The sequence below is a fragment of the Hoplias malabaricus genome, chromosome 16 (genome assembly GCF_029633855.1).
Source record: "Hoplias malabaricus isolate fHopMal1 chromosome 16, fHopMal1.hap1, whole genome shotgun sequence".
Lineage (NCBI taxonomy): Eukaryota > Metazoa > Chordata > Actinopteri > Characiformes > Erythrinidae > Hoplias > Hoplias malabaricus.
The window spans coordinates 8,155,381-8,170,019 of NC_089815.1; the positions used below are offsets into that span (position 1 = coordinate 8,155,381).

At 40.6% G+C, this 14,639-nt stretch overlaps 1 protein-coding gene and 1 long non-coding RNA gene across 6 annotated transcripts; one reads left to right on the forward strand and one right to left on the reverse strand.

The window, feature by feature from the left end:
* Positions 1-1,547: 1,547 nt before the first annotated feature.
* On the forward strand, positions 1,548-6,688 carry LOC136672030 (uncharacterized). 5 transcript variants are annotated; one of them, XM_066647969.1, is made up of 14 exons: positions 1,548-1,870; positions 1,941-1,983; positions 2,189-2,232; positions 2,827-2,876; positions 2,973-3,041; positions 3,164-3,241; positions 3,359-3,457; positions 3,773-3,829; positions 3,935-4,018; positions 4,123-4,698; positions 4,804-4,921; positions 5,071-5,118; positions 5,234-5,301; positions 5,401-6,688. In XM_066647969.1, coding segments are annotated over exons 2-10 (633 nt in total). In that variant the 5' UTR covers positions 1,548-1,870; positions 1,941-1,981; the 3' UTR covers positions 4,273-4,698; positions 4,804-4,921; positions 5,071-5,118; positions 5,234-5,301; positions 5,401-6,688. The 5 variants fall into 5 exon arrangements, with proteins under 5 accessions (XP_066504066.1, XP_066504064.1, XP_066504062.1 ...); XM_066647967.1 differs by having other exon boundaries at positions 1,549-1,983; XM_066647965.1 differs by lacking the exons at positions 1,548-1,870; positions 1,941-1,983 and having other exon boundaries at positions 2,035-2,232; positions 4,804-4,936.
* Positions 6,689-9,217: 2,529 nt separating this feature from the next.
* LOC136671448 (uncharacterized) lies at positions 9,218-9,854 on the reverse strand. Its single transcript, XR_010795714.1, has 4 exons — positions 9,757-9,854; positions 9,625-9,669; positions 9,461-9,541; positions 9,218-9,340 (listed from the first exon to the last, which is right to left on the reverse strand). It is a non-coding gene; the product is annotated as an uncharacterized lncRNA (long non-coding RNA).
* Positions 9,855-14,639: the final 4,785 nt, after the last annotated feature.

Here is a 14,639-nt window from a genome sequence, read left to right on the forward strand (position 1 = left end):
GATATTTTTACACTTTAATTACTTTGAGAACGGTCCAAAATAACATTTTAATCTTCAATTCCCACCTTGCACCCAATGATTCCAGGTAGGCTCTGGACCCACCACAACCCTGAACTGGATAAGCGCTTACAGATAATGAATCAATATTAATTAAGCACTTTTGATATCACTGTGCTGGAGGAAATAAGGACGTGTTAAGAATTGAAATCTAACAAAGCATTTGCAATTAGAAAGTAGTTTATTAACCTTAAGGTGGTCAACACACAATAGCACAGAGTACTATGTTAATGTGGACAAAGAAGATGTTTTCACAGAGAGTTTATGTAGGTAGTTTATACGTCATAAGCATAAGATAATCACTCTACATTTCTGCAAGCTTATTTTCCTTAGCGACATCCCAGTTTGATAAACAAGATGTAGGACAAAATGTTTTGTTTTTGATAAAGCACTGACCTCGAAACTGACCTGACACACACTTTTTCTGAGTTGCGTTGATGGTTAGAATTGAATATACAGACAAAACATACAGACAGGGTCTTTCAACAGACACATATAAAAATGTCCATTACAATCACAAGCAAATTTACAGCACATATTAGGTTATATATTACTATGCATAAATTATTCAAAAACATGTTTAACTCTAACAACAGTTTCATTAATTAGGTTAGTAGATGAATCCTCTTTATATAATCCAATGTGCAGTAACAAAAATAAAAATATCCTGGTAAAAGTATTAAATAAAACCTTTATAAACTCTAAAAAAAGTCTTGTCTGACTTTCATTTACCAGTGTGCTCTTTATTTGTTAGCATTACGATCATGTTATATTAGTTAAATACAGCTCGAGAGAATGAACAAATCACATATTTGTTTTACAAGAAGTACCACCTTTTCTGGAAATGAGGTTTATTTCATTCATTACATAAGTTTTTGCGAGACAAACTACATGTCAGTTAGGATTGTATGTTGTGTGAAATTGTGTTTATTTCTTTGACCACGTAGAAGACATTAGATGTAGAAGTGCAGACAAAAGAGGAACCTGTGATTTGTTCACTGTCTTGAACTTTTATTTAACTGACAGATTTCCAGTGTTTTTTCAAATATCAACTTGACTGTATTTTATAAACATTAACAAATTTCATATCTGCAACACACTCAAAACATAAATAAATACATTGGGACAGGGTAAAATAAGAGCGAAAATCTATACAGTTTGCAAGAGGTTCTGCGTTGTTAGATCTTTGTTGCATTTTGACAAGAGCATGTAACAAAATTTCATTAAGACCCCAGAACTGTGTTAAAGAAACAGTACGTATGATCTGGGTTTTTGGCTTCTTAGTCTGCCCCTATTTTTTTTCCAGCACTGTACTGGGGACGGAGTGAGTACATAGTGTACTCTCTGCAGTGCTGAACACACACAAAAAAAGCAAAAACAGAGGCTCTGTTCTCCATTTTACAGCTCGGTGTAGCATTAAAATGAATTTGAAGCTGTAATTGTAAAGTAAAAGTATCACGTTCCTTTAACTTATAGAAAAGGTGTAGAATATGTCTCTTATCAGCTAAAACATTCTTGTAGGGAGTGTTTCTGCTCTGTGTTTTCTTTTTTCCCGTCTGTGAGAGCTACTCAACACAAGTAGCCACTGTGGTCTACTAATGAACACAATCACGTATTATCCAATGTTTGACACATCAAATAACTGGACACAACAAGATCCTGCTGAACATACAGACTACTAGTGGACACTAGTGAACACTACTTGAGATAACTGGGCATTGTTGGATTCTACTGGACATTACTGGATTTAGCTACACACTATTGGATGCTACTGATCACTATATACTACTGGAATTATTCTGTATTCTTGGAGGTACGTAGGCTTTAATTTCTGAATCTATTTGGATCAAGGCAGTGACCTAAAACACGACTTCATCTCCCAGGCTGAAGGAAGCTACAGTAGAACCTTGGTCTGTACCATGGAATGTACGTAATAAAACTTAATGTTATTATTCAAATTTCAGTCGTTCACCGACTTTTCTCAGAGACAGACGCACACTGCTCTACTCTCTAACACTGCGCTTTCTAGGATGGATTTTCCATTTCTTCTTCGTGGGCTCAGTCTGCGTCCAGTGCTGTACTTCACTGGATTCACCACTGCAGCTGTAACTGCCTGTGTTTTTCTTCACAGGAGGCTCAAGTCGAAGCGGTCAGCTGAAACGGACCACTTGGAGGGTAAGTATCTTTTCTCCCAAAACTTCACTCAGTAATTATACTTAGCAAAATACTTAAAAAATGACTTGTTTAAGTGTCTTGTTTAACCCTTTGATAGCTTTAGTGTGTTTACGGAGCTGTAATGGCGTGCATCGACCAGTTAGCGGCAATGCTAACCTTTTGAATGTAATTTTCTGAGGATTTGTTGGACTTCTAAACTCACAAGTAGATGCGGCTGTGGACTAAAGTAATTTGTTATATTTTGTTTAGTGTGTTATTGCTTCAAAATGGCAAAACATTATGTGTTTTAGCATTTTAGTTATTTGTTTCCATGGCAAACGACGGCCTATGATTCGAGTACGTGTCGATACCCGGATATCCAGTGTCGATTCTTTGAATCAGTTCAAATGCTCTGACGCCACATAAAACAATGGTGTAGAGTATTTCTCTCTCCCTCTCTCTCTCTCTCTCTCTCTGTGTGTGTGTGTGTGTGTGTGTCTCTGTCTATGTATATATATATATTACACAGAAGCTGAAATGCTACTATTTACATGTTGCTAGTTCATCTGTTGTAATGATTAATGTGTTTATTCTGTTGTTTTAATCTGACCACAGAACTACAGGAGCTGGCTGTTACTTTGCCAGTGGCTGACAACAGCTATGAGGTAAAATCACATCATAAACCATCCATAGATTTCAGACAACATAGTACTACTTGCTCTGAATTTCATATTTAACAGCAAATATATTTTCTTATTCAGAATCTCGATGCACCAGATGCCCAGGGGCCCTCCAGCCGGCTGTGGATCTTACCACGGTTGACGCTGAAGGTGAGAAATACAGCCTGTCTGCTGCTTAGACAAAATTATTATTCTTTAGTTTCTCAAGCTTTTAATCAGAAGTGTTCTGGTTGTCCATAAAGTTTTCATTTTTCTTTGTTCTGGTCCAACAGGAGAGCTGTGGGTATGTTCTGCGTGTCTACAGGATGCAGGCCACAACCATCTCTCAGAGTTTTTCTAATGGTGAAAAGGTTTGTACTTATTTATGTATTAAGAGTGGACATCTAAGAACAGAGTGATAATACCATAGTTATTATTCTTTCTCCATGGGTCATTACTGTTCATTACCTCTCTCTTAATGTTCACAGCAAGTGGAGGTGACAATGCAGCACAAGTCTGTGTATAGAGGCCTGGAAAGTGAACATTGGTGGGTGCTCACCAATGACTTCTACCACCTGTTTCCAGAGGTAATGTTATAGAAATGAATGGAAAGTATTTTTACGGTATTCATCAGTCTGTCAATGCTTTTATAGTTTAAAGATTATAACTCACGACTTGATAAACTTTCTTTAATGGCTTTACATCTGCTTTAAGATTTATAAATAAAGCATTGTTTTCCAGGTCTGTGTGCTAGTGCTAGCTTTGTGCTAATCAAACAGCTGGGTGGAAAATTAACTGTGTGCAACCTCACATGCGGTTGCACAGGTGAGGTTTCCTCATCCTGAGGAAAATCTGTCTATTATTTGTGCAGTGTGAAAATAGAATGTCTATCTCTTTTTCAGGACTCACAGCTCCCTCCCATGTACTTTGCCACTGTGAAGGCTGTGGTCTACATTAAGGTAAAGCTAGTACCAGTTTCAATAGTGGAACTTTTCACCAAACAGTGATCAGTGGCAAAATGATTGTGGAGTAATTGTGATAAAACACTTCCTCTGCTCTTTCAGTGCGTTGGACACCAGATTTCTGTGCTGACCGCCAACCTCAGCTCAGAGTCGAGCATCACCTCTGTGACCCGCTCAGAGTTTCTTGTAAGAGTTTCCTGATAATGTACTCTCACTAAATAAGCAATTACTCTTGATATTCTGACTTCTTGTACCTTATTTATTCATTGTTTTTCTGTGTGTTTTTCCAGCAAACTAAAGTGTCCAAGATGTACAGAGGAGTCACTATCGAGGATGGGTGCTTTCGTTCTTCTGAGTCCAGCAGCACCCATATCCTTGAGACTCCAGTGGTTCCACAGCTAGCTTCCAGACCTCTCGGACCACCACCTGGGTTCCACTGAACCACATTTTTACTGTATCCTTTAACGCATCTTTCATTCTACTTACTTTTTAATTAGTGTATTGTGTAGTATACAGTTTACTCTGTGACAGCTGTTCTTATTCTGCTTTAGTCATTTTATTTGTACACAACTGTTATTTTACATGTTTATTAAAATGTGTTTTTTTTTTTTTACAGGTGCCACAGACATTCCACCATCATCTCTCTCTCTCTCTCTGTATAATTAAGCATTTGCAATCTGTGTTTACATCACTGTTTTTTACTGATAGAAACTAAAGAATTCACTGTGTAAAACTGTTTTTAATCTCATTCTCGTTCTTCACCCACTGCTTTAGTATTTGTAATGAGTTTGAAAATATATGTTAATGCTAATTCTAACCCAAGTTCCTCGTTTCTCTCTGTTCCTGACCATGCTGTGAGACGCAAGGTGGGTTGAATATGTGATTGTGTTTTATTGATATAAATATTGGCAGTAATATATAGCACGTCTTAAGGAGTAGCCTGGCCTTTGACTCTTCCTCTCTGTCTGCAGGGAATGTCGCTCACTGTGTTTAGGTTCCAGTTGCTGAAATGGGGATCAAATGAGGAGACATTTCCCGTGATGTCATCCACCGCCTTCTAGCCCCACAGCACCTCCACCACATCCCCCCGTACGTACATTCCCGGTAATCACTTTTCTGTAGTTGACTGCTGTTTTATATATAGTGTTATATGTATGGATGTGAAAGATATTTTAAGTATGTGTGATCCTGTGTTAACCATTGCCCTCCTTCTATTTTTCTCTATGTGTGTTTGACAGGAGCCTCCACACCGAGACAGAGAGCAGGGAGGGCCACTGTGTGATATGGTAACAAATCCTGCAGTATTTTAACACTCTTTGCCTGCATGTTCCCCATGTTTATTTTCTCTATGTAAATCTTGATACAGTTGAGTATTCAGATTCTTTACTTTTCTATCTTCAGCTTCAGATGCTCTGGAATACCAAGACCAGCTGAAGGAGTAGCCTACAACTGGCAACATTACAGACAAGGTAAGATAAACCTATTTTCATTTGTATGCAAAATGTAAGAAGATATATAACATTCAGAATATGAGGAATATTAATCATACTGTTTGTTGTTTTCCTCAGGAGGAGTCAGTAAAGAAGGGGATGATTTGAAGTGTCTGCCTTTGACTCAGAGCTGGGAGAGTCCAGCGTGGGGACTGGTCTGCAACAGGCACCAGCATGTCCACGGCTGAGACGAAGAAACACTTGTTCTCATACTTCGTATGAGGACATCTGTCATTACTCCCACGTTCTATAGATGTCATGGAGACCACCACTGGATCTTGAATCTTATTTGGTTTTGGAGCAAGGGGAAGGGTTGCTGACTGTAATGACTGTATAATTGCATAGTGAGCTATAAAAGGAAGTGCAGCCATCATTTTCCAATAGAGAGATGTAAAGGCGCTGTGTTAGTGTTATTATTAATTTGACTTGAGATCCTTTCCCAGTTTGTGTGTGTGTGTGTGAAGTGAAGAAGTGCATGCAGCACCTTGTGACTCAACCTCATTTCTCGGAAATGGATAGACTGAAGCTGTCTGCACCTTGCACACAGAGATGCGGTATAAATATAATATTCAAACCTATATATTGTAACATAAAAGCTACATAAATGTAGAGGAGGCTGATTTCATTTGGAGAATGAATGAGAAAGTTTGAGCGGCTCAACATGGCGCCTGTATACGGAGAAAAAAGAGCCAATCTGCCTCATAAAACCAGAAGCAAAAAAGCCTTCCATTTGTTGTGGTATATGCTTGAATTGAAGCCAGAATGTACTGAAAAATCAATGTTTTGGGAGTTAAAAAAGAATTAAACATCATCTATAAAAGGAATACCTTATCTATAAGGAATTTAGGTTTGAATGAATGATAAATAATTCTTTATAAAATCTGGGTTTGAAATTAAAAGCCCCAATAAAACAAAACTGACTTAATCATCTGTGTATGTCTGTTATTTAAAGAGTCTAAAATAATGGCAACCTTCAGGGCAGATTCTTGTTAGAAGTTCCACCAGATGGCTCCACAAGAACACATATAGACAGATGAGTTACAGATGAATAGAAACCTGCATAAATATGTGGAGGAAAAATAGACACAGGCACTTTCATATTGCATTATACAGCTAAGCTAATAGCACCAGTTAACATGCTACTTTGTGGCAAGCACATCCGCACTGTCCAATGAAAAGTGTATCTGAATTTTTGGCCATTTTAATTTTAATACATCATTTGAACACATGAATGGACCAATAGAAATTCTCCAAAATGACATCTTTTAATGTAAGTTTTTTTTTTTCCTGTAAAGTTGCTATTTTGGAGATACATTTTTTCATTGAATAGTGACGATATGGTGAAAAAGCCTTGGTCAAATGTCGCACCTAAATGTTAAGAATTGACCCTACACACACAGCTTGTGGTGGTGCTGGAGAGGACACTGCTGCTGGTGGAGCTGCTGGAGAGGACACTGCTGCTGGTGGAGCTGCTGGAGAGGACACTGCTGCTGGTGGAGCTGCTGGAGAGGACACTGCTGCTGGTGGAGCTGCTGGAGAGGACACTGCTGCTGGTGGAGCTGCTGGAGAGGACACTGCTGCTGGTGGAGGTGCTGAAGAGGACACTGCTGCTGGTGGTGGTGCTGAAGAGGACACTGCTGGTGGAGGTGCTGGAGAGGACACTGCTGCTGGTGGAGGTGCTGGAGAAGACCATGCTGCTGGTGGTGCTGCCGACACTGAAGGGGACATGGCTGGTGCTGCAAGCTTGTGTGGAATACGTGGCAGCTGGTCTTTGGCAAGCTGTAGGTGATCCACGTTTACCTTCAGGAAAACAGCACCATTTCCCCCAACAGGTCTGCACTCTTGCCCTGTTTGTCTGTGATCAAAAAAGGTCCAATGAGGTTGGCTTCCAGCTTGCCACCCTTCCTCTGCTGTTTTCTTCTGTTCTGCCTCCACACTCTGTCTCCAACTTTAAAGTCTGACTTGGGCGTGCCAGGCTTTAACCTCAGGCTTTAGTCCTGCACCTTTTCAACATTTCCTTTTACTATGTTTTATATTTCATCCATTCGTTTAATGTCCTCTGACACTGCCTCTTCACTAATGATGGCCTCAACACTGCTGTCTACCTAGAAGCAAATAGATGAATATTTAAAGCAGTGACATAATACATTGTTATGTTATATAGGAACATTTTGCAGTAAAGACAATTACGCTCACGTACACAGTTGAGAATTACATACTACAATGTGCAAAAGTGTTGAATCCAACAAGGTGTGCAGGTGTGCAATGAATGATTAGCAATAAATATAAGGAACCTAAATTCTGTTTAGTTATCCATATAGTGCTAATCCATAACTTTTTTAAAACAAATCTTTGATTTTTGTTCAGTTGTTTTAGAGGAATGTTATGTTGTATGTGCTGATTCTAGCACTTTTCAATCTGGCCACATTGCCCTGGTCTTTTAACACACATCACTTTAGTGTTTTTCAAGAACAGTGCGAAAAAGAAAGAAATGCAAACCGCAACCAGAGAGCTTGTCCCAGAGAAAATTATATTTATAACTCTAAAATTAAGATAAGTTGAGTCATCAGGACATAAATCATGTTTGCACTTTACATCTGTCAATTTATGAAGCCCAGAGAAGTCGGCAGCGTTTCTGGATTTATTTGATTTCCACTGTGCATAGTAAAGTCTTAAATGTATTTTGAATAAGCAAAAAGTGTTGTTATTGATGATATTTGGTATTCCTAAGATTGTATGGCTATATTCATCACTGAAGCATGTCTCTCTTACTGGACAGTTCTGAGGCCTCATTCTTCTAAGAACTCCAAATAGCACCAATTCAAACACCACATCCATGAGGTTGTAGTGCATAATCTGAGAAAACAAGATAATCCGGTGTAATCCAGAGTAAAATCAGGTTGGTAAATTGTGTTCTGATTTTGACTATAATCTAAACTCACCCCAATCTGCGCCAGCTCTGCTTCGATAGCTTCACGGTTGGAGGGACACTGAGCTACCGCCAGTAAGCTGTCAAACGCCACTTGGAAGACAGTCAGATTCTGAAGGAAGGAGACAGATGATCAGAATGTTTCAATTAACCCCTCAGTTTATAATGATTCAAGATGCATGTGTTTTAGGTCATGCTTTCTTACCTTGGCATTTAGACTGGCCAGTGCACCAAGGATCATCCTGCCAGCCACAGAGACGTGATTGCAGCAAAACTGGTCACTCATAATGGCCTACAAAGTGAAGGGGAGAAAAGAAGTCACAGATAAGTCAAGCCTGGAAAGACTTTATTACTTAAAAACAGTGAGAATTCATGTAAAAATTCTTATCTTCTGAGTAACACTTACAGAAAAAGCATGGCGCAGGGCATCCAGTCTAAGAGGGAAGTTGGTAATACTCTTAGACAACATGTAGGTACTGTGAAAACAAAGATCATTCCATATGTACTCATGACCCAGATGAGATAGAGTAGAGTTTTAATCTTTGAGAGAAAGGAGAAATGTACTCCACTCTGAGAACACAACTCAATGCTGTGGATGTATAAAGTACTCACAATAAAGCAGGCACTTCACAAGCCTCAGCACAGTCACCCTCAGCCTGCAGAACCAAATATACAGTGTTTCTTACAGCCATGTTGAAATTCTGAAGGTAATTACACCTTATATACAGACATTTTAAATTTACCTCAGCTGAAGGCCTGGACTGTCCATATGGAGGGGAAGGGCACGTAGGCTGTGGCTCAGGTGGAGCATTTTCTGGCTCAGAGCAATAGGTAACAATCCAGCTATCATCGAAGATGTACAGTTCCTGATAAGTCTGGAAAGGCTCTGTTGAAATTCTGAAGGTAATTACACTTTATATAGAGACATTTTAAATTTACCTCAGCTGAAGGCCTGGACTGTCCATATGGAGGGGAAGGGCATGTAGGCTGTGGCTCAGGTGGAGCATTTTCTGGCTCAGAGCAATAGGTAACAATCCAGCTATCATCAAAGATGTACAGTTCCTGATAGGTCTGGAAAGGCTCTGTGACCTGCAGAACAACAGATATCCAATCTGTAGCACCTCTGGCTAAAATGCAGAACTGGGACCTTGCTTATGAGGGTATATGATACAAGCAGAAATGAGTTAGCATCAACTGGAACCTACTTACCTGCACACCATTCTCAGATGAAGTGCGGAGGTGCTTGGTCAAGCTGTAGGAGCCCACTTTAGCCAGCCGGCCATCAATGTGCTAAAGTACACAACATAAAATTCCTGTTAAGTGACACCTCACACCATTTATCATGTCTATCATACTTTAAGACAAGGTCATACCTCAGCAATGGTGACTCTGTGCACTGAGGCATAGAAACAGGGGCCCTGTGCGAAAAATTAAGAACTTTTGTGAATAATTACTGAAAACAATATAGGAACATTAGCATAACTACAAAAGAAGTGTAATTTGACCTCATCAGTGAACGTATAGAAATCGTTGGTGAGGATCCACCATGAGCAAGACACTGTCCCACACACCTGCAGCACAAAGTGCCGCCTGATGTAAATGCTCTGTAAAATAGAAGTACATAAAAATCAGTCACATTGTGCTGTTAAATGCAACTGCTGTGTAGCTCTGAACAAAGGTGGAGGTGTGTAAGTTACCTGCAAGTGTCCACAGAGCCAACGTTCATGGGAAAGGTGCAGAGTCCTGTTAGATTTCTGCATCTCACTGGAGAGAAAAGTAAGGACCAGCCTCTCCAGGAAAAGCCTCAGAAACTGCAAACAGTAAGAATCCTGTTGGACACAGTTCTGGAAGTCACAATCACCACATACCAAAAGTGTGGCCTGTCTTCACACTTACATCAGTGGTCACTGGGCAGAGTGCAACCTGCCAGTTCTTGTCAGCGATGTCCTGCAATCAGAGGAGAACAGAAAAGACATTTGTAACAAAATATTCACAGATAAGGGACTTAAACTAGTGTAAATTAGAGATGATGCCAAACCACAGCAACCACATACCAACACCCTAACAACCACCTAGAATAATATATGAACTGCTAAGCACTACACCTAGACACCACAGCCAACGCCAAGAAACACATAACAAACACCTGAGATAACTGCCCCACACATCCTAGCAAATACACGAAACACATACAGATTCCATAGCAAGCGCTGAGTAACACCCTATCAACTACATAGTGAAGATTAAAAATGTTATTTTGGACCGTTCTCAAAGTAATTAAAATTTAAACATATCCAAAAGGTCCAAAATACACCCCACACACGTGCTCGTTCCGGGAGCTTTGCAAAAACCAGTCGAGTGAAGTTCAAAGCAAATCAAAGTATTATTTACAATACTGGATCCAGGAGAACTAATACATGAAAAAACACAGCCTAGTGCCCTTCCACGCAGAGTTCTGACCTCGCCCCCCATCTGACTCCAGTTTTATACCCCAAATGACGTATACCCTGGTGGTGAGGCGTTTCTGGCTGATTAACATATATTAATATGCATAATAAGACATGTTAGTACTCATGTTTCTCGCGTGCAGGTTTCCCATGCACCTGTTACCCCAAAACACTCATCATGCCCTTCTGACACTGTAGGTTTTGTTTCCCACACTCCTTTTCTGTCACCAAGATTCAGAGGAGTCACTAATGGACTTAAGGTCACTGAGATGCCCTAAAGTTCAACTCCCCCTTTTGGCTAACAGTTGTAATTTATGTGAGCCTAAGTGCAGATCTGTTCAATGTTAGAGGTCTAAGAATTTAGAAAGGTGCTAATACTGAGTCAACATGCCAGTTAGTGTGCAGATTCTAAACTTGTTTAAATGCATGTCTAGATACTGGTTAATCATTCATATGAGTACATATAAGATACAAGATTTCACACAATTATAAATGCTTAATTTTAACTAATCATTTAAGGATATTTGTCCACTAACACAAAGTAATAAAATGATTTTTCACAACAATAGCAATGGTTTAAAATACTATAAATTGTTTAGATATTGTTGCTGAGCTGCATAATCACACTTTACATTAAAAAAAACTATCTTATATGCAAGCAAGCATCTATAACCACCTACACATGTAAGAGGTCTGCCTGGGGCTGGGGCAAGGCTGCCTGCTAAGCCACCCCCAGTCACTAGAGGGAGACAGAGACACTCTTAATTTGAGGCAATTAGTTCCACCTGGGCTACTCCTACTTAAGGGAAGCCAACACACACCTCAGTGCTCAGTCTTGGGTTTCTCTTTTCAGAGTGCTGTGCAAGCCTGGCCGGTAATTTGGTAAAGGATCTTGAGTTTTCTCCTGGGTCTCTCTATTTTCTCCACCAGAGCTGTCTCTCTGAGTTTTTCCTGAGGGTTTCTCTGGTTTCTCTTGGGATTCAATATTTTCTTTTCTTTACCATTTTTGGTATAAATAAATAATTAGAAATAAAATAAGTTGTGTTCTATCTTTAATTTGTTTTGTCTTGTCCCACCCTTTTTGTTTTGGGAAACTCTCTTGCCTTTTTCTTTTGCTCAATTTTGAGCTGATCAGTTTTCCCCTGATATCTTAGGTTTTCCTCTTGTGTTTTTTCCCCTGACACTCAACATCCAGAGGGGTTGTTTTTGTGTCTCTGCACTTGAGGCCGATTTTCTCTAGTGCTCTGTTGGTGGCTTGCCCTGTTCCAATACACCCCTGGGTGAGCTGCCACATTATAGCAAGACTGAGCCATTACCATGGACTCAGCAGAGTCACCAGACATAGAGCAGCTCAAAACTGCTTTGAGTCAGGGTGCTGCCATTGATAGACATGAACAGACCCTTCAACAAACTCTCAGCTGCAGGGTGTTACTGCAGTCTTTCAGGCTGAACAATCTGTGGCCACAAGGGCTGCACCTGCCCCCCTCCAGCCCCAAACTCAACACCCATTTCACTGGGAGAGCCCCACCCCTCACCACTGGAAAGATATAATGGGGATCCAGGCTGCTGCAGAGGTTTTCTGCTTCAGTGTTTTCTTGCCTTTGAGCAGCAATCCTCACTTCCCCACAGAAGTCTAAGGTGGCATTTATCATTTCACTGCTAACAGACCGAGCTCTTGCTTGGCCACTCCCATATGGGAGAACTGTCCTACTGTGTGTGCCTCCATAAAGGAGTTCACAACTATGCGTAACGTTTTTGATCACCCTGTCTATGGGGGTGAAGCTGGTCCCCGTCTCCTACGCTTAAGTCAGGGAAAGAGATCTGTGGCCGATTATGCTATTGAGTTCCATACTCTTGCTGCTGAAAGTGGCTGGAACACATCAGCACTAACAGCAGCCTTTTTGCAGGGGCTGAGTGACCAACTCAAAGATGAGTTAGCACCAAGAGATCTCCCTACCTCTCTGGAGAGTCTGAGGAGAGAGGAGATCTGTGATGGGCCAAAATCCTTCTGTTACCTCTGGGGTGTTTCTTAATGCGACAGTGTCCTGGTGACAGAACCATGAGAAACACCTTGGAGCATTTATAGATTCTGGGGCAGCTGGCTTAGCTACAGCCTTAAAATTGTCACTGGTTTCTCTAGCATATCCTCTACCAATTTCAACAATTGATGGGCGGTTTCTTTAGCCAGGGGTCATTTCACAACAGACACGACCACTCTCTTTGCAAATTGGCCAACACACTGAACTGATCACTTTTCTTAATCCGTGCCCCTCATTTACAGCTGGTACTGGGGTTTCCCTGGCTGCAGTGTCATAAGCCTTGCATTGACTGGGCAACTCAGTTAGTAACAGCCTGGGGACCTCAGTGCCAGGGGTCCTGTTTGCAAACAGGACCCCACTTGTCCTGGATTCACTTCATCACTTTCGGATATTCCAGGTCTATCTCGAGTTCCTAATGAGTACCTCAACTTGAAGTATTTAGCAAACAAAAGGTCCAGATTCTGCCTGCTCATCGATCGTATGATTGTGGCGCAAGCCATCATGTTTCAGGATATTCTTCCAGCAGACCATCCCGACACCCATGGGTCTGTGGTGTGAAAATTATCGAGTGTCGGACATTGAATATACGCTGATCGACACTGGTCGCGGGTTTGTAAACTACAGCTATGGTGAATCGATGGCGGTCGCCGACGCGGAATCAGACAACAGTTTGGGTCAATATGGTGGTGATCTTGGTTGTGTGGACATGACGTAGCCGAATGTTTTTCGTCAAGACCCAGTGGATTGTTTGGAAACGACTGACTAGACGACTGACAATCGCTGAAGCTCCTGAAGACAATGCTATATCTGCTCCAATTGATGGGCAAGTAAGCTCTACGGCGCTAAAACTGATAATGTCCACTGTCGGTGTAATCCTACAACACATCATAAACAACAAGCTGAAGGAAACGTGTCTTGGTTGTGAAGTGGATCACCCTAGTCAACTTCGACATTTGTGTCTGTTTGAGCCTGATATCATCTTTTTAGAAAAATACTATAAAGATATAACAAAGACATTGTTCACACCCACCTTAAAACATGCCATAGCCGGGCTTCTAAAGTGTTTTGGAATAGAACTACCCCTTCTAAAAATTCAAGGATGTGTTGAAACAGTTGTCTGTGAATTACAATGCGAGCTGTACATTGTGGAAAAGCTGCAGGAACTAAGAGAAAGCCTGATTGATCAAATGTCTGAACAGTTTCAGTGACGCCGTTGACTGTTGGGAAGGTGATTCAAAGACTTGCAGAGCTGTTTAGGTGAAAATGGGGATAGTTTGCGGACACCAGAGTCAAAGCATGTGCTGAAACCATGTGAACTGCGAATTGACACGTTTGTTGTATAAACGTATTGACAATGTGGATGATTTTACACAATAGCGTGCGTGATGTCAATGTTAAATATTTTACAAAATGTATTCGTTTGATTCTTGATTGTTATATCAACATCACATGATGGGCGTCATTTGACGCAGTTATGTATAGATTCTGACGAATCAACCCTTGTGACTATTACTGAATTACTGTCTCATGCCTAAGGGTGAAAATGTGGTACAAATTGGTTATGTGCTTTGTCTATGTACATAGACATTTGAATTTCTAGTTGAGAAAAATGTAGGTGTGCAAACTTTTTAGATTTCATCGATGCATTGCGAATAAAACAGTCAAGCAAACAAATCTGGGGTCATTGTTGAAAATAATGTCATCTATCGACACATCAAGTCTTATGAGAATGGTATATTACACGCCGTCTAATTCTGGTTCATTGGGCAGTAATAATCGTTTGAAATGTGGTGTTTTAGAGAATAGAGGATTGCCTGTCTGATCAACAGGTTTCGGACTGGTTAGCAGGAGAGGATGCATACACACTCCACAAACCCATACGACATACTTACAAAAGAAACC